Below are 25,051 nucleotides of genomic sequence, written 5' to 3' on the forward strand. Positions count from 1 at the left end.
ACAACTCGAAATCAAAGGACTGTAAAGCACAGGGATGCTGAATGGAGCTCAAATTAACCACGCCTGGTTACGCTTTAGCAGTACTGCTGCCTCTGGGCGAGCTAAGAACCAACAGAAATACCTGCTGGAAAACGGGCAGAAGACAAAGCTCTGTGTATGAGCCCATCTGCGTTCTGGAACAAAGCACTGTACAGTTACAACACCTGAAATGAGCACTGGGAGCGAGCTCTGTGCCAGCATCACTAAGGTCACAGTGCCATGCAGCACAAAGCACAGCTATAGAGCCATGGGGACACTCACCTCTCCTCCTCCAACTCCTGCCTGTGCTTCCTCAGCAGCCCCTCCTTCTCCAGGGCATGTGCTTCTGCCATCCTCTCCAGCTTCTGATGGAAGCCATGCTCCAGCTCTCCCTTCTCATCCTGCAGTGCCTGCAGCAGTGCTCTCATCTTCTCCTCTGCCCAGACACCGTTCTGGATCAGCTCCTCCCGCTCTCGACTGAACTTTTCATTTGCCTGCTCCAACCTGGCTCTAACATCATCCTCATGCTCCTGCCTCAGCAGCTCCTGCAGATTGGCTTTCTCCTCACTGAAGCTGACCTGCAGCTTGTTTTTCTCAGCATTATGTTCACAGCCAAGCTTTTCTTGCTGCTCCCTGAGTGCTGCAGCCTCTCCTTGCAGCTCTGCAACTTGGCTTCTGAGCCCAGCTATCTGCTTCTCCATCACACGCATCTCCTCGCTGTACTTCTTCCTCATGTCCTCCTGCTCCTTCTCATAGTGGGTTTTTGTCTCATCCAGCTGCTTCTCATAGTGATTCACCTGCAGGAGGAACACAGACTGTTTGGCTTTCTCCAGAACATACAACAGAAATGCACAGGAAACATTTCTAGAATATTTTCACATATTCTATAGAGCATTTTGACATTTAGGTTGGATGTGAGGGGGAAGTTGTTTGCTGTGAGAGTGGTGAGGTGCTGGAACAGCTGCCCAGAGAGGCTGTGGATGCCCCGTCCATCCCTGGAGGTGTTCAAGGCCAGGTTGGATGGGGCCCTGGGCAGCCTGGGCTGCTGTGAGATGTGGAGGTTGGTGGCCCTGCCTGTGGTTTGGGGGGGTTGGAGCTTCGTGATCCTTGAGGTCCCTTCCAACCTGGGCCATTCTGTGATTCTGTGACTCACTCTTTACATTGGTTTCCCCTGCTAAGAGCTCAGCATCATGTGATAAAGATGGCTTTGTGAAACTCATACCTTGACGTTAAATGAATTTTGTCACAGAAGAGAGAACCTGCTCATTTTAAAGTCCTAAGCCAGGTTTGTAAGCTGCCATGGAAGCATTTCACCAACACATTCTTCAAAACCCTCCCCAGATTAAGAGGCTGGCAAGGGGTTTCCCTTCATTAAGGTTTTAGAAATGACAAGAAAAGTAATGATTTCAGGGTTATATTGCTTTAGTTCCCTTTCCCCACAAGCAACACTTGTTTCCCTTTGCAAACCAGGGCAGAGAGTTGCCACTCTGTCAGAATACAATTTCATTACCCCCATCTTATACCATACATGAAATCGTTATACAGATGCAGCATAGTTACCAGCTCTTAAGTGGAGCTGAAGACCAGTGTATCAAATGCAACAAAAGCCCAACAGGATCAACGACTCCTGGTCCTGTTGCAGAACAAGCTTGGACCCTCCAAGACCACACTTCTACAAAAGGCTGCAAAAGTTGGTGAAGTCCTAAACAAAAATAGCTTACAGTGTCTTCCAGCTCCTGCTTGAGGTGATGCAAATCCCTGTGATGTTGCTCCTTCATTTGCTCAATGGCCATCTCAGCCTCTATGCTCATATTTAATGGATTGCAGTCTTCCGACCCAAGCCCTTTAAAGAGAATAATTACATGCATCACCTTGAAACACCAAGAGCTACGTTTTCAACAGATGTATTCATACACACAGAGGGTGGTGAGGCACTGGAACAGGTTGCCCAAGGAGGCTGTGGATGCCCCATCCCTGCAGGCATTCAAGGCCAGGCTGGATGTGGCTCTGGGCAGCCTGGGCTGCTGGTTGGTGACCTGCACATAGCAGGGGGTTGGGACTGGGTGAGCACTGTGGGCCTTTGCAACCCAGGCCATTCTAGTATTTGAGCTCTGAACATGGTACAGCAGTCATGTGCACTTAATGTTGCACATTAAGATGGGAGTGCTGCTAAGAATTTCACCGTGAAGGTTTGGGAAAGTCTTTACATGGCCCCATCCAAGACATTATAAATATCTGCACTGCAGGAGATTCCATAGAGGAAACATGCCTTACCCTGGTCAGGTTCAACGCCGCTGTTGCCATAACTTTTGATATCAATGTCAAACTCCTCCAACAGTGAGTTTTTCAGGGATGGCCTGAACACCTTGCCCTGAGTGCGGTACTCCTCCAGCTCTGAGTGCAGCTCATCGATCTGATCCTGCAGCTCCTGCAGGGGAGAAACAAAGAAAAGCTTTGGTAAAAGCAGCCAAACAGCTGGGCGTCTGCACACCAGCATAACACAGAGATACAACATTCAGGAGAGAATTACTGCAGGTAAGGACTCAGTCTTGCCAGTCAACCAGGATGAGAGGTGATGGCCTCAAGTTGTGCCAGGAGAGGATCAGGTGGGATATTAGGAAATATTTCCTCTCCAAAAGAGCGGTGCTGCAGTGGCATAGCTGCCCAAGAGTGGTCACTGTCCCTGGAGGTGTCCCAGATGTGGCACTGAGGGATGTGGGCAGTGGGCATGGTGGGGTGGGCTGGGGTTGGGCACTTGGATGTCTTCTTCAACCTGAATGACTCTACAGGTCCCCTCTTTTGGAGAAGGTACTGTTTTTCCAGGTTCCAACCAACCATGTGCAAGTAGCAGATACTTATTAGTTTCTTATTAAGACAACAGAACCTCCTTCAGAGTGATACATGCATGTATTGTGCTTCTGAACTCTACCACTCTGTAGGACTTTTCACTTTTTATTCCCTTTTCCCCCTACAGTTTTAAACACCACCTTTGGAACCCTTCCAAGCATGGAAGAGAGATACTTCAAATACCATTCTACTTAAAAAAAAAAAGAAAAAAATCAAAGCAGAAGTAAAAGATCAAATTAGGAAAGAGATCTCCTCATTAGTGCCTTTCCCATCTGGTACTCCTGCCCACTTGCCAGCAGAACCTCCCAAGTGTTTGTGCCAAACACAGCGTGCTGAGCTCAGTGAACAGCATTTATTGAAGAATATGAATGCCTGAACGTGTAAACATGCAACTCTGGAGACTTGGAGGGTTCAGAAAGGGAACCCTGAAGACTGACAGTGTCTGCCAGTACTCAAAGAGCCAGCTGCATATTCAAGCCAATTCTTATCAAAAAATATCTATCAGTTCAGCAAATATTTCTAGAAAATATTTGCTTTTTAACCCAACTTAACAGAGCTGCTATGCTGTTCCAATTACAGTCCCGAGCCAAGCTGGTTCTACAGTGAATAGGGATAATGCAGAACAGATGAGCCAATTGCTTGCAATCAGTGCAACCCTCAGAAAACAGATACAGAAATAGATACTTGCAGACCCACCTTCAAGAAGCATTCAGCTGTACAAGATGTGGGGAGGAGAAAGCAAGCTTTAAATGCATACAGTTCTATTTCCTTAAGCCAGAGCTGTTCCAGAAACAGACAGCACTCAGAAATATCCCATCCCTGCCCAGTGCTGGGTCCCCAACCCCAAGGCTCCACTCACCCTGCACTGCAGCTCGTACTCGTTCTTCATTTGGGCCAACCTCTCCTCCTGCAGGAAGAACTCCGCACTGCTGGGATCCAGGTCCCCAAACTGAAACGGCACCAGCACCACCCAGTCAGCCTTCCACATAGCCCTGCTCACAGCCTGCTGCCTCTCTCTGCCTTATTTATTATTTTCTCACTGGAGTACCACCACATTCAGATGTCATCTCGATTTTCAGATGAAGGTTTAGCAGAGGTGCAGTGCAACACCAAACACCTCGTAATGTGCGCCTGCAGCCCAGAAGGCCAACTGTGTTCTGGGCTGCATCAAAAAAGGGCTGTTTGTGAGGGTGGATGGTGATAGGACAAAGGGGAATGGTCTTAAACTGAGCCAGGGGAGGTTTAGGTTGGATATGAGGAGGAAGTTTTTCAGCCAGAGGGTGGTGAGGCACTGGAACAGGTTGCCCAAGGAGGCTGTGGATGCCCCATCCCTGCAGGCATTCAAGGCCAGGCTGGATGTGGCTCTGGGGCAGCCTGGGCTGCTGGTTGGCCACCTGCACACAGCAGGGGGTTGGAAGTGAATGAGCACTGTGGGCCTTTGCAACCCGGGACATTCTAGGACTCTATGATATGAGCTGCCCTAGAAAGGATCTGTAGATTGGATATATCCAAAATTACGAAAGGGGGTAAAAAAAAAAAACCACCAAACAAAACATTCTTCAAATCCATGGAATGATTGCTTTGCCATGTTGCTCTCCACTGTCAATTTCAACCAAACTACAGCCAGTCTGGAGGATCTGTGATTTCCTTCACTGGAAATGAGTTGGGCAATTGGGAGCATGTGCTGGTAAAGAGGAGGTTTTACCTTCTCAGCCAGGACATTTTCCAAGTTCCTCTGCAGTTTGCTTGCCAGGCTTTCATACTCGGCCAGCTTTTCTCCAGTTTCCACGAGCTCGCTTTCCAGACGGCTGTTTTCCTGCACCAAACATAACCCAGCAGCCTCAGCAGTTGCAGAAGCAAAGCAATAGCAAGCAATGGCTCATTAGAGAGTCAAGTTAGAGCCCGACAATGTTATGAATTTCAGCCAGCAATGGGAATTGCACATTGGTTTTCCACTCTTCAAACACACACAATCCCTTTTGCCACAAAACAGCAGCTGCTGGTGGTCCCAGCACACACCAACTCCTCTCTCTTTCAAACTGCTGCTTCAGGAGTGTTATACAGCTCCCTCGATGCTCACAGGGCAGCCAGCCTGCTTAGAAGCTGCTCTCCTCAACACAACACGTGTACTAACACCCACTGACTGTCAGTGCTTGTGATGTTCCTAAGGTAACACCATTATCTTTCACCTGTGATAAGCTTACAAGCAATCCAAAGCATTACATTATGATACAGCAACTGTCAGCTTCAGAGAGAAGTTGGTTGTGATTTAAGTGTTTCCTAAAAAATAATATGGGAAAAAGATGTGAGCGTGTAGAGTCACAGGTGATAGACTGCACTGGAAGGCAGAAAAGAGCTTTCCAAAAGAAATAAGCAAGGAGGCTTGCTTTAACATTGAAATGGAGTCCCGTGAGACCAAGCAGGAACCTATTGAGGTGATCCAAAAAACACCATTACAGATATAGAATTATAGATATAGAAACACCCCGAGTTGGTGGCCCTACATGTGGCAGGGGGGCTGGAGCTCAATGATCCTCGAGGTCCCTTCCAACCCAATTCACTCTATGATTCTATGAGTTGGAAGGGACTCATAAGGACCACTGAGCCCGATGCCTTTATCTTGCAGCTAAACCTACTTTCACTTAGCTCAACCTACTCCGGCAGGGATCCTATGGTTAAGGAGCTAATCACAAGCATCGCTCCACACTTCTGGATCCATTCATTCTGTTACCTTCAGGGACAGCGTGAGGCGGTCACGGATGTAGTTCTCATCAGTTTTCAGCTTCTCTATCTCCTGCTCCAGCTCCAGTCGCTGTCTGTTAGCCTGCTGCAGGATTTGCTCGCGCTCTTTCCGCAGCTCATTCTTCAGAGCGCCGATTCGTTCCTTGTACTCCTCATCCAGCTTTCTATTAAGGCATCAAAGGTAAGAAAAGCTCAGGAAAAGAAGCAGGCAAATACTGCTGTGAGTTAAGCTGGGCGGTAATCGGCGCTGCTCCTATCAGTGCCTGCACCAGGAGGGACTGTTGCCTGGAGAAGCACGGATTAACTGCATGGCTCAGCGACATTTCAGATGTGCAGCACAGCCTGGCCAGGATTTTGGGATTCAGGCTGATGTTTCTGCAGCCAGAGATGTCAATATTTGAAGTTTGACATCTACACGCACCTCGTAATGGGGAAAGTGGATGGTGTGCACAGACACAGGGGTGGGAAGCAGAGAGATGGGAATAGGGCTGGCACCACCTGGGACCCATAGATGAGTCTGGCAGGCGAGGAAGGAACAGCACAGGACTGCTTCAGCTTGGCCAACCACAGGACAATCTCAGGCTGCATTTCAGCCAAACCTCAGGTGCTCACCCCTCCCGCAAGCTCCAGCCCCAAGCACTTACAGTGCTACCCTGCAGCAACCCTCAGGATAAGCAGGAGCTGCTGTCACCCATGGGGTGACCCAACACCATACCTGAGGTTGTACTCATTCCGGCGCTCTATTGCTGCGTGGTGGTCATCAACTTCAGAAGCCATCAGAGATTTCAGTTTCTCAGCTTTTTCCAAATCCGAGCGCAGCTTCTCCTTCTCTCTGGCCACTTGGTCAACCCGCTCCCTAGGGCGGAGGAAAGGGAAACACTTGGGCCTGCCCCATCTTGTAGCCATAGAGAAAACCTTAGGGGAGCTGAGAGGCACAAAGTTACATAAGCTGGTGGGTAACACCTGCAGGCTTACAGGCCAGCAGTTGCATGGATGCGTTGATCTGCAGTGGGTGGATAACCAAGGACAGTATTTCAAGGTAGACAGCAGAAAACTCAACACTGCTTACAGATGGAGCTTATATGCACAGCATACAGATGGACGGGGGAACAAACCAAAGGGAAAAGCAGGACCAGCGATCCCAGTGACTTACAGCAAGTGCCTGATCTCTGTCTTGAAGCTGGCCAGGGCCGCCTGGTGGATGCTGTTCTTGGTTATTAGAAGCTCATTTTCTAGTGCCAGTGTCAGCTCAGTCAGGTTCACCTTCCCATCCAGGCTGAAATCCAAAGCCTGTGAAACAATCCAGTGTTAGAACAGAATGTGCTTTCTTGTGCACTTGGACACAGACTGACAGAATGAACTGAACAGGCTCAGAAGAGATCTGTGCTTGCTATGAATGGCTTTGGGGCACTACAAGAGACACCTCTGGCGTCTTCCTACACTGAAGTGCTGCTGCCAGCTGTGGCGATGGAAAACACCATGACAATGCTGCAAGACCACGTGGAAATGAAGGTCCTGCCTGACTAAAGTATCAACTCTCTGTTGGGCCAAATTGCAGTGCCCTTTTAAAATATTCAAATGCTGCAAAAAAGTGGTTGAAAGTGTTCCCAGTAAAAGAATGAGGGTGTGTAACAGAGGCAATACAGAAGAGGTCTTTCCCGGTGAGGTCTCCACCTCTATTAGAAAGTTACTGTGAGAAGTGCTTGGGATTTCCCTCACACAAAGCAGGACAGACGGGATGCTCTGCACACACACTGCAAAACACAGCAAGCCAGGGAGAAAGCAACAGGCAGGAGGTAAGCTAAAGGCATACCACACAAGTCTGGCTCACATAGCACTGTTAGAGAGCTGAGCTGCACACATGCAAACTCCAGCTGGGTTTTATTTGCTGGAGAGCAATGACAGAGCTTTGGATAAAGTGTTTACGGCAGCCTGGATGTGCAAAATCTACACACACTGGAAATGCTAAGAGAAAACTGTTGTTACCATTGCCAGCAACTCAGAGATGCTCTCGGAATGAGCATGTGTGAGTGTCTGATCCCATGCACAGCTTCTAGCAGGGTGGGCAGGGAGAAGACTGACTTCAGGCACCTGATTCACAATACACAGAGCAACTGGGTAACGTGTAATAAAGCACTAGTTTGCAGTAAAGAAGTCAGCAGGGTTTCACCAATGCTGCTCTTGATTCCTGTGCAAGCCATAACCCAGGCCATGTGAGCACTAACAGGTTTGCAGGTGCCATACTCAGCAACGTAAAGGCATCAGGTTGCTTTCTACAAACACAGCTGACCTCTCTGAGCTAAGCTGGAAGCCCTATTACACCTATCATTAACTTTTGGCTCTCAGATACACACCATTTCAATGATGGACATCACTGGGGATATCCCAGAACAGTTCCGCCCAGACTGATTTTTTAGGAAGGAAAAACCCAGCTACAACCCAAAACCCTACAGAGAAGAGCCAGCAGGGCTGAGGCAAGCCTGCCATTACCTTCAGGACGTCCTGGCTGTTCTCCACGCCCTCCTGGTGCCAGCAGTCCAGGATGCCCTCCACACAGCCATAACCCATGCCATCGTCCAGGCCGGAGAAGAGGCAGAACCCAATGGTGCTGGGCATGGCGGCGGGGCCTGCAGTGCGGCGGCCGCTCTCATCAAACGACTGGAGGAAAAGGGGAGAGCTGTGGAGGGTACAGGCAGGCCCGGCCCCCTGCACACCCATCCAGGAAGGGCTGACGTGGGTCACGTTGCTAGCAGGGATCTAGAGATTAAGGATTAATCCTGCTGTTCCTCACTGCCATGCCAACGCCCAGCAGTGACCTCATGGGACCGCAGCACAACCCAGCGCAGTGGGCTTAAAGAGAGTTGGAGAACAGCCCAAGGTGGGAGGGGAGTCAGCTCTTGGAAAGGGGAGATAACAGCAGGACAAGGGGAATGGTTTGAAGTTGAGGGAGAGCAGATTTCAGTTGGATGTGAGGGGGAAGTTGTTTGCTGTGAGAGTGGTGAGGTGCTGGAACAGCTGCCCAGAGAGGCTGTGGATGCCCCGTCCATCCCTGGAGGTGTTCAAGGCCAGGTTGGATGGGGCCCTGGGCAGCCTGGGCTGCTGTGAGATGTGGAGGTTGGTGGCCCTGCCTGTGGTTTGGGGGGGTTGGAGCTTCGTGATCCTTGAGGTCCCTCCCAACCCGGGCCATTCTGTGATTGTGTGATTCTCTGACCCATTGGGAACATTGAGTCTAAGGAACCCAAGGAAGAATAGTTTTTGGTATTAAGTGCTCCTCCCCTTGAGACGGAGCACACACAGGTCTCAGCTCTGGGCAGAGCTGGTCAACAATTCCAAAATCTCCCAGAACTCAGAGTGGAAGAATGGGATGTGCACCGCCACAGTCTGGAGCCAACCCCAGGCTGCCACACGTCACATCTGGCAAGACGCATCCTCAAACCCCATTATTAGGATCGTTACAGTTGGAAAAGACCACTAAGATCAAGGGAGCCATCTCTCCTACCTCAAGCATAAGGACATTCCTACACCATTCTGTCCCCACAGCTTTCCCCATAGCGCTCCAGTTCCACAGTGACCTGGGGCACTCCAATCTCCCCGCAGCACAGTGAGCCAGAGCTCCATGCCCATCCCTCACCTGCATGGAGAGGTGTCTCTTCAGCTGCCGGTACGGGGTAGATGCTGAGGGTGTCAGTGGCTTTGCATTCCTAAACAGGCTGTAGAAGAAATCCTCCACGCTCATAGTGCCATCCTGCTCCAGGTTATGGAGCACCTCTTCAAGCACCTGCAAGAGACGAGGGATAGAAATCAAGGCTGTTATTGCTGAAAACACTGCAGCAACATTTGGCACAGCAGACCAGCTCCTATGGTTTTAAGTTAAGAGAGGGAAGATTGAGGCTGGATGTCAGGGGGAAGTTGTTTGCTGTGAGAGTGGTGAGGTGCTGGAACAGCTGCCCAGAGAGGCTGTGGATGCCCTGTCCATCCCTGTAGGTGTTCAAGGCCAGGTTGGATGGGGCCCTGGGCAGCCTGGGCTGCTCTGAAATGGGGAGGTTGGTGGCCCTGCATGCGGTGGGGGGTTGGAGCTTCGTGATCCTTGAGGTCCCTCCCAACCCTGGTCATTCTGTGTGATTCTATTCCCTAGATCTCTACAAAGAAAGGAATAGTAAAGCAAACAGACCACAGGAGTATATCAGTATATCAGCTGGGACAGCCATCTCACAGAGCTATATGCTGCCCAGCAAAGCAACAGCAGCTCAGAACCAAACTTTAGAAAGGAAACCATTTCAAGTCATTTTAAGACATGAAAAAAGCATTTTTTCCCCTCTCTTTAATAAAACTGAACCTTTAGTAGATTCTGCCAGGAGAACAGAAACAGCCCGCAGTTGCTTTTGACTTTACAAAGACATATCTAAGGATATTGGAACCAATGTTTCCTTTTTAGATAGAAAATTCCTAGGATTAAGGAGATATGCTTGGAATCCGGGGTATGCTTTATTGCTTAAGCAACCCCCAGCTCCACTCACCTCCCCATCAATGTGTTGGAGCCCGAACTGCTCGCAGATGGAGATGAGCTTCTTGCGGTTCAAGTGGCCATCCCTGGTGATGCCGAGGTGCTCACAGACCTCTTGCAGCTTCTCTTCCACCCACTCTGGTGTGGGCAGTGATGTGCCCTGGGAGGCATTCAGGTCATCTGGGTTCCAGAAGCGCAGCTGCCCTGAAATGGGAGAAAATCGCCCCAGTTAATTAATGATCCATTAATTGCAGTGACAGCCAACAGGAGATTAATGGAGTTTGCACACCACAAGGAGCTCTGTAGACCCCAATGCACACTTGGCATGTTGAGGTATGACTACCAGCACCGGTGTGGCTATCAGACTCTTCTAAAAGCAGATTTCATGGGGCATTTAACTTCCACCACAAGCAAGGGATCCCCATGTCCAAGCATAGGGCAAGCTGGGACCCCCAGGATGGAGGTGGCTGGCAGCCAGAGGGGCATAGCCCTGCTGCCCAACTCCGGTGGAGAAGAGGGTCCTCCTCTCTAAAGGATTACAGGATTTACAGAGAAGCTCTTGAATAGAGCCACTAGAGACAAACCAGCTAAAGTCTGCCCAGCTGCAAGGCCACCTCCCCATGCCTGCTGAGAAAGTGGTTTCTGGAGCAAAACTCTGGTTCCTGGTGGATGGGGCAAGGGTTAGCCAGCAGCTAACATGGGGGAGGTGTTGGAGCAATGAGGAGTTGCATGGCTTAGCCATAAGAACATCCTCACGTGCCATGGGCTTTGCTGAGAAGAGCACAGCAGCTCACGCCAGCTCTCTGTTATGGGGTCCACCCCGAGCATCCCAACCCAAAGCACACCCCGGGATCACCCAGCTGCGCTAACAGGGAACCGAGGGCTGGCCGGTGGTGACATCTAGCGACCACCCTGCTCCACTACAGGGACAGGACGTGTCTCAGGGGCAGCTGGGGGGACAAGGAGGAGCTCGAGCAGCAGCAGGGCACGCAGAGATGCTGAGACATCAGGCAGTGCCCTCAAGGAGATGTGCTTTCATCACCACTCCCAGTTTGGGGCTCGCTCCCATTTCAAGCAAGGAAAGACCCAGCTGTGTGCCTGGAGCAGTGTCAGCTCAGCCAGAATCAGGCCAGGAGCTCAGCACAGCTCTGAGACCACCCTCAGGCTCCTATGATGGTTCTCTTTCCAGCTTTGAAGCAGAACCACATCCATCTGTTTGCCCTTACCTTCTGCCTCGTACTCCTCGCTGTCCTGAGTCTTCCAGCGCTGGGGAGAAAACAAAAAGGGATCTTGAGCTGTTATGACTGCAAGACACGACATGTATGAAAGACTCCATGATCAGCATCAAACGAGCTGCAGGCTGCCAGGCTTTCATCTCCCTGCTCCCAGCAGGCAGCCCTTGGCTGTTTGATGCTACTGCTCCTGGCACACACTGTGCTGCTGGGGGACACACCACAGCCATGGCAGGAGCTGCCAAAGCCCCACAGATGGCCCAGGAGAGGTATGGTGGCAGATAGCAGCACGTCCCAGCAGCTCGATGGGGAGGGAATGAGAGATTTGCTGGTTTTTGAACTCTCCACGTTGCTTTCTTAGCAATATTGATGGATGAGACAGCGGGGATGCAGCAAAGATTGTGCTGTGCACGGGAATCATCTGAATTTGCATCATCCATTCCTTGCAGCACCTGATTTCCTGCTGCAGAGTGACTCCTGCAGCCCACGTGGATCCCACTCGCAGACAGCTGGCCTGGCAGAGCACAAGCAGAGCCCACCTAGAGCCTCGAACATCCCCACCATGGACAGCCCAATGGCACACACTCTCAGGGTGGTTTCACATCACCTCGCACCAGCTGCGGAGCCCCAGCATCCCAGGCAACCTGCACCCACAGCAAGTAATTAAGCTGCAACGATCTCACACGAGCACCACAGGGACATCTGCTCCCAAAGCTCACACAGTGTGGGAAATGGGGATTTCACTGCTTTGTGCATCCCATCTTGCAAGGAGGGACGCATCTGCCTGCGGAGCATAGGGCCAGGAGCCTGAGCTTGGCCCAACCTGAGCATCCTGCCTCCCTTGTACCAGCTGAGGGTCTTCACTAGCACGCAATGCTCAGCAATTTAATCTCCCAGTCCAGCAACAGCATCAGCAGATGTTACTTCTGCATTACAAGCGTGTCCTTGCGTGTGCATGGGACCGACAGACTTAAAGTCAAAGTCACCCAGGACATAAAGAGGCTCTAAATCATCCTACAGAAGTTCAGCACGCCTCATTCAGATTACAGCTAAAAGCCATTAATCTACAGCGTTGCCGTGGAAACTGGATTAGGTCACTGTACTTTTTTAGCCCTGCTGCCGGATGAGGGAACGGCCGCTGCCAGCAGCCCCACACGGCCCTTTGCTGTGGGGCCAGGGGATCCCAGAGAGGGGGAGACCAGCCTTTGTTCCCCTGTAAGGCTGCAGGCAGGGATCGGCTGGCACAGGCAGGGCTGGAGCTCAGCTGGGTATTCGGGACAATGCCAGGAACGTAAATAACAGCACACTGGAAAGCTGTGGATTTTGGCCTCAAGCAGAGCTGTCTGGCTACAGCCACGACTGAGGCATCGGGGTGGGCAGATCCCTGTTTTGCTCAACAGATGATGGACACAGGCAGTGGGGACGTGCTGGGGTTGGACTGGGGGGTTCTTGGAGGTCTTCATGGAATCACAGAATTGCTCAAATTGGAAAATACCTTAAAGATCATCGAGTCCAACCTCATCCTAACCATCCTGCCTGAACTCTAGCAACCCTCTGCTAAATCATGGCCCCGAGCACCACATCCAAAGGGTTTTTAAGCCCATTCAGGGATGGTGACTCAACCACCTCCCCGTGCAGCCCATTGCAGTGCTTAACAACCCTTTCTGTAAAGAAGTTTGTCCTGATATCCAACCTAAACCTCTCCTGGTACAACCTGAGGCCTTGGTCTTTTCCCAACCTGAATGATTCCACGCTTCAGGGAAGCCAGAAAGAAGAGCCTGGTGCTCATCTTCAGAGAGGGGGCGATGCCATTAAAGATCAGTGCGTTCCCCATCGCCCCTGGGAGCTGCTGCCACGTCTGGGGACCCTTTGTTCGATGGGGGGGGGAAGCTTAGGGTGGGCACAGTGGGAGGACAAAAGGGGCCGGCGTGCCCCGCTGCCCCACGGAGCATTGTTCCCAGCCCTGCAGCTGGATGTGGGTCACACACATCGGCGGCTGTGTGCAGGATTGGGATCCCAGGAATGCATTATCCCAGCGGCGCGTGCTCGGCTGCCCGAGGAGCAGATGGCCGCAGCTTTCAATGCTCCCATCCTGCAGCTCGGGGCCCGGCGAGCATCTGCAGCCTGTGCCGTTTGCTCGCGGTGGCCTCTCCCCATAATAACTTAGCAACCTCTCCCACCCTGCCATCTGCTTCTGCGAGACAGACCTTTGTTCTCCCCCAGAATATATGGCTAATTAAAATGATGATCAGGAGCACACACTGAGCGCAAGGTGATCCCCCGTGCCTGTCCTGACAGCCCCTATTTCATCCTCCTGCGTCTGCCCGGGGATGAGCTCAGAGCCCGGCAGGCACAGCAAGGGCTGCTAGAAGGCAGCACAACTCCACAACCCAACCTTACGGGTTATCCTCAGCTGCAAAGCGGAGCATCAATAAATGTGGCTTTGGGGAGAGCGAGCACGACGCTGAGCCGCTCTTCACAGAACCTGATTCGTACAGGATAAGGCTCTGGTACAGCCCCGTGGTTTGGGGCAAGGCAGCTCTCATCTCCTCTCCCATAACAAAGCCACACCAGACAGCCCTCTCCCTGCAGAAGCAAACAAACAGATGTCTGGGGAACAGATGGGGCAGAACTGCTGCCACATCCCAGCCCCATCCCTTGGGCTTCTATGAGCTTCTGCCTCCTGCAATGAAGGAGGGACTTTTCCCAGAGCAGAGCCCAGCAGCTGGGAAGGAGATGACAGATGCCTGGTGCTGATGTCTGGAAATCAGCGCAGCCTGGGAATGAGGCACATTTGACCACATACCTGGGGACACGATGCTGGGGACCCCACAGCCATTGAACCTGCCTCACCCCAACCTTGCACCATCACACCAGGCAAAAAGGAAACTATAACAAGGACAGCATTCCCCAAGCATGCTTGGCCAGCTCTATGCCACTCTATGCCACAAAATCTGTCACTCACACCAAGACTTTAGGATCATAGGATCATTCAGGTTGGAAAAGACCTCTAAGATCCCCAACCCCAGCCATCCCACCATGCCCACAACCCTCAGTGCCACATCTCCACCACTCGAGAACACTCCCAGGGATGGTGACCCCACCACTCCTGGGCAGCTGTGCCACTGCAGCACCACCCTCCTGAGAAGCAATCTCAGATGACAACTGGGGCTGGAGATGAGCAGCTTCAACCACTGCAAGCATTCACACCGCATTTCCAGAGGCTTTCACAGTTGCATCTCCAACAGCACCGCATCCTAACGCTGCCACAGCCACTCATTTCTCATTACCCATTTGCACACAGCCTGGTGACAGTGCTGAATTCAGCCCCAATTGCTCCAGTGGTTCCCAGAAAGTCACCAGGGATGGATGTGGCAGAGCCGCCCCGGGCAGCTGATCCCCACAGACTGGCCCTCCTCAGCTCTGTCAACACGAAATGAGAGGCTGGGAGGGAAGGAAGCTGCTCAGACAGAGCCTGAGCCCTTCTAATTGGCACCGCTTGAGAGCGAGCGCCAATTAAGCCACACTGCCCCAATTCTCAGGCTGGCAAAACACCCCGAGCTGGAGACAAACTCACGGAACAGTCAGCGAGTTCATACACACAGCAGGAAAGAACTGCTGGGTGGGATGGGCCCCAAAATTTTGGGGACTACTCAAGCACTGACAGCAGCCAGCACTTCAGCCCCGGGCTGCAAACAACCAATTCCTGTGTATAACAGGAGAATCATCTTTTGGAGCTAAGAAACTAGCACCGATAAAGATGAGAAGTAGGGATTTCACACATTTATCCTCTTTTTTGGCTCAAGGTACGAGGGAATTATCACTCCATCCATCCAAAGGAGCGCAACGAGAGGCAGTGCCAGGAGTCTGCGCTCCCTGTTGGCAGTTGTGTACCAATTTAGTTAATTGGCTGACCTTGTTAATGGGCTAGCCCTCTACACCTACTCAACAGCTGAAACAGAGGAATAAAATTAGAGTGGCCTCTATCGAGGGCATCGCTTCCCTGGAGGGTGTGGGTGGATTCGCACCGATTTCCAGGTCAGGGCAGCACTGGGAGATGGAAGAGCATCCCCACAGCTTTGGGAAGATCTGCTTCACAGAATTAACAATAAGGAAAAACTTCTCTGAAAGAGCAGGCAGGCACTGGCACAGCTGCCCAGGGAGTGGTGGGGTCACCGTCCCTGGAGGTGTCCAAGAAACGCAGAGATGGGGCACTGGTCAGTAGACACGGTGGGGTGGGGATCTTGGAGGTCATTTCCAGCCTCAGTGATTCTATGGAATGTCTCCCTTTCTCCTGCAGAGAGGAGCATGCTTGTGCGTGGGGCAGCTGCAGAGCCCAGAAAGAGCAAAGTGACGCCAGGAAGGGGAGGGGAAAGCAGCTGCATTTCTCCCTCCTACTGGAAAACTCCTACCACGCACCGAGTGCTGAATTGACAATGGCTGGCAGACCTGCAGAAGGCTGGAATGGACCCAGCTCCAAGGAAATGCTGCTGGGGCAGCCTGCTGCCAAGCTGGGAGCGGAGATGTGGATCAGATGCGATGGGAAATCCTCCACCCAGACAGCAGTGAGGCCCTGGCACTGCCTGGAGCAGTGGATGTCCCATCCCTGGAGGTGCCCAAGGCCACGGATGGGTCCCTTCCCACCCAGCCATGCTGTAGTTCATGGCCACAGCTGGCTTTCCGCAGGTGAGCCGACGGATGAGGATGCTCCTCCTGCTTGCATACCCCCAGCCCACATCAGCTCAGCCACAGAGCGCGGCTCACAGCCCGCACTGAACTGCTGGCCAGGCAGGTGGGTAGCACACATCACCGTGTCACCCTGCCCCACGGCCCCACGGCCCCCCTGCTCACCTCCTCACGGCCGCTGGTCGTGATGTGCGGAGGCTGCACTTCCTCTCCCAGCGGCTCGAGGACGGTCACCTCAGCAAAGTCCTCCACTGACTGCTGGAACTCCGGCAGCGATCGGCGGGCGGAGCGCTTGTTGCCTTTGATGTATTTGGGCTGTGCTTCTGGGGAGCAATCTGCAAAGATGGAGAGCAAAGGGAACGGGTTAGAGTTGCTCCCACTGACAGGACAACCTCCCTTGCAGAGATCAGCGGGCTCTCTGCCTTTCTCACCCTTCTGTTCACAGAATCATTCAGGTTGGGAAACATCCCCAAGCCCACTCCACCCCACCACATCCCCCAGTGCCACATCTCCATGGGTCCCTGAGGCTGTTCTGGACCCCAGCACTCCCTGCCAGTTAAGGCGCTGGGGAAACCCATCCCCTCTGCCACCTCTGCCTCAGATCAGGATGTTAATTATGCATTTCCTCCTTGCACTAATCTTCATTAGCAGCAATGGGCAAGTTTAACGAGGGATAGCAAGCCACTTGGGCAGCACCAGAGACCCACAACGCCTGGACACGTGGGTGACCTCCGCTGCTTTCCTTTCAATCACTACTGGATTAAAAGTGTGAAAACAACCACGGGAGTGGAAAAAAACTGGGCAAGTATGGAGGCAAACATGCCCCGAGGGGCCCAAAACAAGCAGCTGATGCAGGGCAGGTCCCGACCCGTGCACACTGCCAGCTGCAGCATCCAAATAACCCTCCGGAGCTGCCATCTAATTACAGGGGGCTTCATGGCCCCGCTCACATCCCCCATCTCAGCTTCCCCCAGCAACCTCCTGCCTTCGGGGACTGAATTATCCTCCAGCACTTGCAGGCAGGGATCAAAACAGGAAAAAAAAACAAACAAACAAACAAGCACGTTTTTGGGCAGTTTTCAGTGCGAGTCATTGGACGGCTGGAGCAGGGGGCGAATTAACCAGAGAACCAAATTAACCAGGGATTCAATTAGAGAAAAGGCTCTCCACCACACTTTGTTTGCTAAGCTCGCCATCAAAACCCCCCCAGGACTCTCTCAGCTTTGTTTCCTGCTACTTGCAGCACACCGAGGTGGCGGCTGCTGAAAATTTTATTTGCACAGAGCTCTGCTACAAAACAAATGCAAGAGTGCTGTACCGACAAGGAGCAGGGAAGCTGTTCCATTCTCCAAACCCCCTGCCTAGATGCCTCCTTGGATAATATTCTTCCAGATACGGGGAGAAGGCTTCAAGCTTGTTAGAGGAAAAAAATATTCCGCGACTTAGCTATGCGATGAATTATAAAATACACAGGACTAGGAGGCCTTTGATTCCTCCCGCCTCGCACTCCATCCATCCATATTGCAGCTCTAGGGAACAAACCCGGCGCCCGTGTTTGAACAAGGCCATCCTAACGAGATTTGCTGCAGCTGGGACTGGCACATGAAAGTTGCGTGATGAAGTGTGCCGATAGAAAAATCGCATCGAGGCAGGCTGATGAAGGGAGAGCCCGAGAACAAAAGCAAACCTTATCGCTCCTATTAAAGCCTGCCCGACGGTGAACAATCTCCATCGAGCAGCTCGCTCTGAAATGCTAATAGCCGTGGCTGCCCGTGCACCCGTTTGTGCCCCCCCGTGCAAAAAAAAAGGCTTTGGGGGCTTTGTTTTATTTGTGATAAATAAATTTCCTTCGCTGAGATGGAGGCGCGGCTCTGTGCGATCTGTCTGTGGGAAGACAGAGGGGAAAAGGAGCAATTAGGTGATAATTAAGCTATCGCTAAATTTTGCTTCTGCATTTCCTAATGCTGAGACAAATCACGTCTCTCGGCTGCATTTAACCACGGCTGCAGCGAGTTACAAAACCCAGACATGCATGGAAACCCAGGTGCCTTTATGCCGGGTCGCTTTGCAAGCCTTTCAACAGCAGAATGGAGATGAGAAGGTTTCTTTTTGTTGTTTCTTTGTTTTTTAAGCATTTGGAGGCCAACGGCTGATCTACCTCTCCCCACTTTGCCTATGGTCCCTTTGATCTGAGCACCGCGCGCTCGTTTTTCCTTCTCCGATGAGGAGTTCTAAAGCCTGGGAATGTCTCCAGGAGGGATGGGCGACCTCCACAGTCTGAGATGGGAGCAGAAAGTTGGCTTACACCCTGCAGCATTCCAACACCCGAGCCCACCAAACATGGGCAGCCCATCCCTGAATCACAGAACCACAGAATTGGTCAGGTTGGAAAGGAGTTCTGAGACCACCAAGTCCAACCTCTATCCCACCCTCACCATACCCACTCATAGAATCATTAACGATGGGGAAGACCACTAAGATCACCAAGGCCAACCACCAACCCATCACCTGTGCCCACCAAGCCATGTCCCTCACTGACCCATCCCTGCTTGCAGCTCAAGCCACCAAGTTCTGTTTGTAGACCCACTGCTCTTCTCTTAATGCTGGTTTAAGAGCATGTTTCCCCAAGCACAAAGTGCTGCGCTCAGCTCCCCGTTCTCAGCCAAAACTGGTGAGGAAGGATGGCTAAGGGCTTCTGGATCCACATCTGCTCCAAAGGTACAGAGGGAAACAGGAGGGGGGATGACCAAAAAAAAAATCAGTGCTTCAGATACACACGGGACAGATCTCTGCTATTAACCCCAAACTCACAACCACAGAGGGCTGCTCCTGTGCCCCATGGGGCAGATGGGAGAGGGATGCTCAGCACAGCCCTTATCAGCCACACATCAACAAGCCACTGGGAGAGGAGGAAAGGAAACAAAGAGTAGGAAAAAAAAAAAGGACAAATACACCCTGCTTCCTATAGCCCTCAGCAAGCCATAGGCTCTGTAAAACACAGACATGAGAGCCTGTGTCTAATTAAACACTGGGGGTTTTCTTACCTGCCCTCCCTGCGTGCCCTAAAGGCTGTGAGAGCTCGCAAGCCAGCACCTGAGCTCCCTGCCCTGTGACACGGCCACCCAAAACCCTCCTAAAGAAATCAGTGCAGCTGCACCTCCCAAGCAAAGCCCCCATTTCAGCTCTGCAGACAGAAGCCATCCATTCTCCAGCTCCCCTCCCACCAACCTCCCCTCCCTGGGGTTACACGGCGCCACGGTTGGAGATTTCCACTTGATTCTCTGCCTTTCTGCATGAGATAAATCATTTCCCAGCCCGCTCTGCTCCCAGAGCTGGGGATTCATCCTGCCCTTCTCACATAGCACAGTGAGCTCTCCTGGATGCAGCATCACAAAGCTGTGCATGAAAGAGTTGGGTTACATTTGAGGAGGAAGGCAATCGCCCTGAAATCCGGAGGCAAACAGAGGCAAAATTAATTTCTTTGCCGCTGAAGATTTGGAAGGCAGGAATCCTCCTGGCCACAGCAGACAGCAAAGCGCATTACAGATGGGATTGGCTAAATCCTAATCCCTGGGGATACCAGGTACTGTCTGAACAACTCCTTGTCCCCGCTTCATGCTTTGGGCTCTGCAGCCAAGGCAGAGAGCAGCAGGGACACACAGCCCCAAAATCAAAGTGCCTGTACCCACCCATCCCAATGCCTTTATGCCCCACGTAAATCAGCTTGCAGACCTGTGCAAACCTACATGCAACCCTTCCCCACCACGCATGATTCCTGCAAGTCATCCAGCCCAGCTCTCTGCTGGGAGGGCAATGCTGTTGTTCCCATGGGAAGGATGAGCAAGCGTCCCTCGTAACCAGGCTGACATCAAGATGCTCTCTAATTTGTCCTGTGTGCTCCCATAATCCCATGCCCCACCCGGGTAATCCCTCCCTACCCGGGCTGCTAATACACAGATCTGACTTCTTTTTAAATAACAACTGATATTTTCTTCTTTTTTTTTTTTCCTTTCCCCCTTTCAATCCCTTCTATTACCCCTGGACAACCTGCACACAGCAGGCGCTCAGCTGGCCCATGCACAGAGCATTGGTGGTCCTACAGCAGCAGCATTCCTCCAGAACCCATCTCCCCACGGTTCATTCATGGTTGTCACTCACTGAAGACCCATTCTGAAAGCATCCTGCTTTTCCCAGACCCACTGCCCCCAAGCCACATCCCTTCCAAGCAGCTGGGTCCCCATCTCCAGCATCCCCACTGGGGACAGAATCACAGAATGGCCTGGGTTAAGAAGGAGCGCAATACTCATCTAGTTTCCACCCCCTGCTATGTGCAGGGCTGCCAACCACCAGACCAAGCTGCCCAGAGCCACATCCAGCCTGGAAGAGCAGCTGGCAGGGAGCTCTGCTCTTGGTGCAGCAGAGCCTGCAGCCCCCATGTCTCATCCTCTTGCCAATGTGCCCTTCAGAGAGGGAACTGAGTTTTGCCAAGGAAAAATAATACTAAATCAAATCAGCATCTCTCCCTCCTGTTCCTCCTCTCCAAAAATAGGGAAACCCCACTGATCTCTTCTGCAGGAGCTGCTTTAGCATCACACAGCCACCATCCTGGTTCCCTGTTCCCAGCCTATGGGCAGCCCCACGGCCCCCAGCCCCACTGCTGCCACTTCCTCACAGCACGGCAAGCAAGCCTTAAAGCTCAGCCTTCCCCAATTACATTTTCATTTCAATCACATGCTGCAGAGCTCTAACTCAATCTTTCCCCAGCCCGGGGCTGGCTGCAGCACCGGCATTCTGCGCTCACTGACAGTTTGACACCGACAGCACAGAGCAGCTTGTTCTCCCAATCTCAGGTTTGATCTAAATTAAAAGCAGCAAAGACTTCAGCATTAACCAACCTGTCACATCGCATTAAAAACAAATGCCTGCAGGGCCCACCTGTGCCGTGCTCCCTACCTGCAGCACGAGCCCTTTGATTACCACCATGCTGACACATGTCCCCAAGGTGGGCTCCTCTTGGGGGCTGCTTTTGTCATTTCTGCATTAACAACCCCAAATTTAGCCATTTCTGGGAGATTTTCTTTTAATATGTCTACATTTAAACAAAGCCAGAGCTCCTCAGCTCCTCATTGCCCAGTAGATGTGTGACACTGGGCTCGTTCTGGTCAGCAGGGCTGCCTACCAGCTCCTCTCCATTGAGCTGGGAGGGATTGCAGCCAACCCAACTCCCCCCCAAGGCCCCAGCAAATCTCCCTCCGGCCCCACTAAGGGATGCCTGATGTGAGAGCTGTCAGCACCCATCACCCTCGAAGCATGGAGAGCTTCAGAAATATGAGGGGGAAAAAAAGAAAATAAAAACCATATCTACTGCATCTCTCGAGTCCTGCATTATTATATTATTATTATTATTTTTTTTTACAGCTTCTGCAGGAGGGGAGCTGTCATCTTCCTGACTGGCTGTGCTATGGATGTTAGATGTGCAGAGCTGACACGAGAGCAGACCTGGAGCCCCCACTCCCCCAGCCCAAGCTGTTTTCTCCTCCAGGGCTTTCACGCCCCGCAGGCAGTGCTATGGATTCAGGACTGACAGAGAGGGGTGCAGCAGCAAGCCTCAGCCCCCAGCTTGGGCTGGAGCTCAGCCTGCTTCCCAGCACACCAGAGCTGTCACCTCGTCTCCTGCCAGGGGTCTAAAATGCCCTTATTTGAAAGGCACGTGGAAAACAAAGCAAAGGAGAACAAAGGATGGTACTCAGTACCCTCTGCTTCCTCCAGCCAGCCCCAGCCTGGCTCATCAGAGGGCTTGGAGAAGAGAAGGCTGCAGGGAGACCTCATTGTGCCCTTCCAGTGCTTGAAGGGAGCGGATAAACAGGAGGGGGAACGGCTGTTTGTGAGGGTGGGTGGTGATAGGACAAAGGGAATGGTTTGAAACTGTGACAGGGGAGGTTTGGGTTGGATATGAGGAGGAAGTTTTTCAGCCAGAGGGTGGTGAGGCACTGGAACAGGTTGCCCAAGGAGGCTGTGGATGCCCCATCCCTGCAGGCATTCAAGGCCAGGCTGGATGTGGCTCTGGGCAGCCTGGGCTGCTGGTTGGTGACCTGCACACAGCAGGGGGTTGGGACTGGATGAGCACTGTGGGCCTTTGCAACCCAGGCCATTCTGGGATTCTGTGATTCATCTTGGGCAGAAACATCTTCATGACAATCAGAAGCACCATTTTAGAAACAGAACCACAGAATCACCAAGGTTGGAAAAGACCTCCAAGATTATCCAGTCCAACCCTCCACAGGTTGAACAGACACCTGGCACTGGCTTCCCGTGGGAAGCAATTTACCCAAGTCACCCAAGGCACAAGGAAGAAGATGGACTTCAAAACAAAACCAGCACTGTGCAGAAGTGCCACTTCTATTTCCAGCAGCACATCAGCAGGATGAGTTCTTGCCTTACAACCTTCACAAAAGCCACAGTGGGGTCCAGCTGAGGACACGTCTCTGAGTTTGGGACTGGGGGGCTTGAAGGTTCCTTCCAAACCAACCCATTCTAATCCTAAGATTTCAACACTGAAACAGCTGTTCTGAGTGCCTCTGTGAGAGCTACCCAAGAGCTATTTTAGGTAATTGGAGCACTTACCTGGCTCTTGGAAGTGCTCTTCATTTGACAGTGTTCTGGACAAGATGAGGATAAGTGCTTCCTTGAACTGATCAAAGTGGACCTGTGGATAGAAAAAGGAGATCAATGGGTGCAGATAATTGAGTGTCGGTCTGACAACCCATCAGTAATGCAAACATTCAGTGTTAGCACAGGACGACCCAAAGCCACGACTTAAATGCATTTGTAGCCTTTTCCTATCAAGCAGGCAGCTGAAATAATCATAGAATCCTTGAGGGTGGAAGAGACCACTACAGTCATCTAATTTGCCCATAGCAACCAGAGGACCACGGAGAGCATCCCAAGTTGGAAGGGACCCACACAAGGATCATTGCAGGGAAGTTGGATCAGATGGCCTTTAAAGCTCCCTCCCGACTCAACCCATTCTGTGGTTCAGTTGCAGAGGAGCTGCAGTGTCCTTTGCAGTCACGCAGGGGAATCTGAGCAATCCCAGCCACGCACCCGCACCAGGTGATGCTGTCAGGGTGAGCTGGAAGGCTGGGGACAGCTGGGCTCAGTAGCGAGGCAGAGCTGGCTGCCACGGCTGCCTGTTGGGGCTGGAGAAATCCTTGGAGAATTTTTAGCCCTCAACAAGGGACTTCGTGTTTAGAGAAACAGAGGATGCTACTGCTGGCAGATCAAGCGCTGTGGACGCGGTGCTGCTGGAGCTGCAGCCAGAGCAGGTTTTAATGCTGTTAGGGAATGGATGAGCAGCAAAGCTCAAGTGTGAATCACTGAATCATTGGAAAAGACCTCTGAGATCCCCAGCCCAGCCCATCACGCCCACATCTCTCAGTGCCACACCTCCACAGCTCTTGGACATCTCCATGGACAGTGACCCCACCACGCAGCCCCATGCCCGTCACTGCTGCCTTCCCGAACACCTGGAGTAATTCAGAACCTCATCAGGGATGCCTTCTCTGAATACAAACTGCTGCCATTCATTTCACAACACTAACATGCTTCACAAGGACAGTTTGCAGAGATAAGAGAATTTGCCTGATAAAGAAAGCTTGACGTTTAGACCAAAGGAGCATGAATAAAAAGATGAGAGTTGGAATAACATGTCTCCCTTCCCCCCAAGATCTGCCTGGGGACAGCAGGCAGAGCCACCCCTTGGTCAGGCACAGGGTCTGGCTGGGCCCTGGCAGCAGCAAGGAAAAATTAACAGGAGTCACTCGGTGTCACTTGTGCAAATGGGATGAGCTGTGGAGCCGAACCAGGAGCAGGGGGGAGAAGGAGGGCAGGGGCAGGAGGACAGGGCTGCAGCTGCACGTGGGCAGATGGCTCCAATTTGACCGTGACCACAGCCAAAGGCGCTCGTGGAAGATTAGGCTGCGAGGCTGGGGTTGGGAATCCTTCAGTGCTCCTGGATTTCAAATGCAAATGGGCAGCACAGACACAAGAGGCACGCTCACAGGTGGCCCTTAATCACAGAATCATTAAGATTGGAAAAGACCTTAAGATCATCTAGTCCAACCACCCATCTATCACCAATATTGCCCACTAGCCACGGCCCTAAGCACTACATCTCTTATGTATTTCTTGAACACAGCGCTCCTGTAAAGCCCAGGGGCAGAGGGAGGTGGCACATGGATGCACCAACAGCCCTGCAGAGAGCCCGAGTGCCTTTGGGATGGACGCACCATGAGAGCTGGGGGTATTTCCCTTCCTGTTTGACCTGCTGGAGAACATCAAGCAAATCCCAGCAGCCAGCAAGCCAGGAAAAGCAGCGCCCGCTTGCACCATGCATCCGACCTTGAGTGCTGGAGACAGTACAAAGAACATGCCTAGAAAATTGCAGCTGCTAGAATTAGTGCTGTGCTCAAGCATAAGCCAGGCAGGGAAACCCATGGGACAGCAAAGCCACAAGCTCCAAAATAGCTCACGCTAAAGAAAGTGAGGCTTTGCCACTGCTCCCAGCACCACCCTCCTCCAATGACATGCAGCAAGCACCAGTGACATCAGCGTGGGACAAAGCCCTCCCAAAGCAGCCTGAGCCACGAGCCAGCCCTGCCAAAGCCTGTACAAGCCAAAGGCAGAACGTCTGCAGCAGCAAAACGCCAGGAGGGCATTTAAAGTTTAATGCTCTTTTTGACACGCTTGGCTGAATGCGGGGTATTTTGGGACCTGGAGCTGCAGGACTGCCCGTCTCTGCTACGCCGGGTGACAACGGCAGCGTGCGTGAGCCCTGCTGGGATTGGGCTGGGGTCAGCATCACATCCCACTGTCTGTATCAGGACATGGGAAGGGCCATGTTGGGCTGAGAAGGGACGGCCACCAAGGACATCTCCAGGGAGGTGCCCAACATTCCCCAACCCCACACCTCCAGAAACGTGGCACTCATGGCCATGGGGGGGAATGTGGCACTCATGGCCAT

General features: G+C 52.2%; 1 protein-coding gene across 4 annotated transcripts in view; it reads right to left on the reverse strand.

The window, feature by feature from the left end:
• NIN (ninein) overlaps nucleotides 1-25,051 on the reverse strand; it is a 47,957-nt gene that overhangs the window by 20,611 nt on the left and 2,295 nt on the right. For all 4 annotated transcript variants that reach the window (XM_031553754.1, XM_031553758.1, XM_031553755.1 and 1 more), the window contains exons 2-15: nucleotides 22,654-22,735; nucleotides 16,195-16,364; nucleotides 11,338-11,377; nucleotides 10,125-10,315; nucleotides 9,239-9,385; nucleotides 8,098-8,265; nucleotides 6,761-6,897; nucleotides 6,323-6,463; nucleotides 5,597-5,771; nucleotides 4,571-4,681; nucleotides 3,725-3,814; nucleotides 2,293-2,446; nucleotides 1,740-1,861; nucleotides 301-815 (exon numbers count right to left, since the gene is read on the reverse strand). In XM_031553754.1, the coding sequence (XP_031409614.1) occupies nucleotides 301-815; nucleotides 1,740-1,861; nucleotides 2,293-2,446; nucleotides 3,725-3,814; nucleotides 4,571-4,681; nucleotides 5,597-5,771; nucleotides 6,323-6,463; nucleotides 6,761-6,897; nucleotides 8,098-8,265; nucleotides 9,239-9,385; nucleotides 10,125-10,315; nucleotides 11,338-11,377; nucleotides 16,195-16,364; nucleotides 22,654-22,735 (2,243 nt within the window). The remainder of the gene's footprint in view (nucleotides 1-300; nucleotides 816-1,739; nucleotides 1,862-2,292; nucleotides 2,447-3,724; nucleotides 3,815-4,570; nucleotides 4,682-5,596; nucleotides 5,772-6,322; nucleotides 6,464-6,760; nucleotides 6,898-8,097; nucleotides 8,266-9,238; nucleotides 9,386-10,124; nucleotides 10,316-11,337; nucleotides 11,378-16,194; nucleotides 16,365-22,653; nucleotides 22,736-25,051) is intronic.

Source organism: Meleagris gallopavo, chromosome 5 (assembly GCF_000146605.3).
Source record: "Meleagris gallopavo isolate NT-WF06-2002-E0010 breed Aviagen turkey brand Nicholas breeding stock chromosome 5, Turkey_5.1, whole genome shotgun sequence".
Classification (NCBI taxonomy): domain Eukaryota; kingdom Metazoa; phylum Chordata; class Aves; order Galliformes; family Phasianidae; genus Meleagris; species Meleagris gallopavo.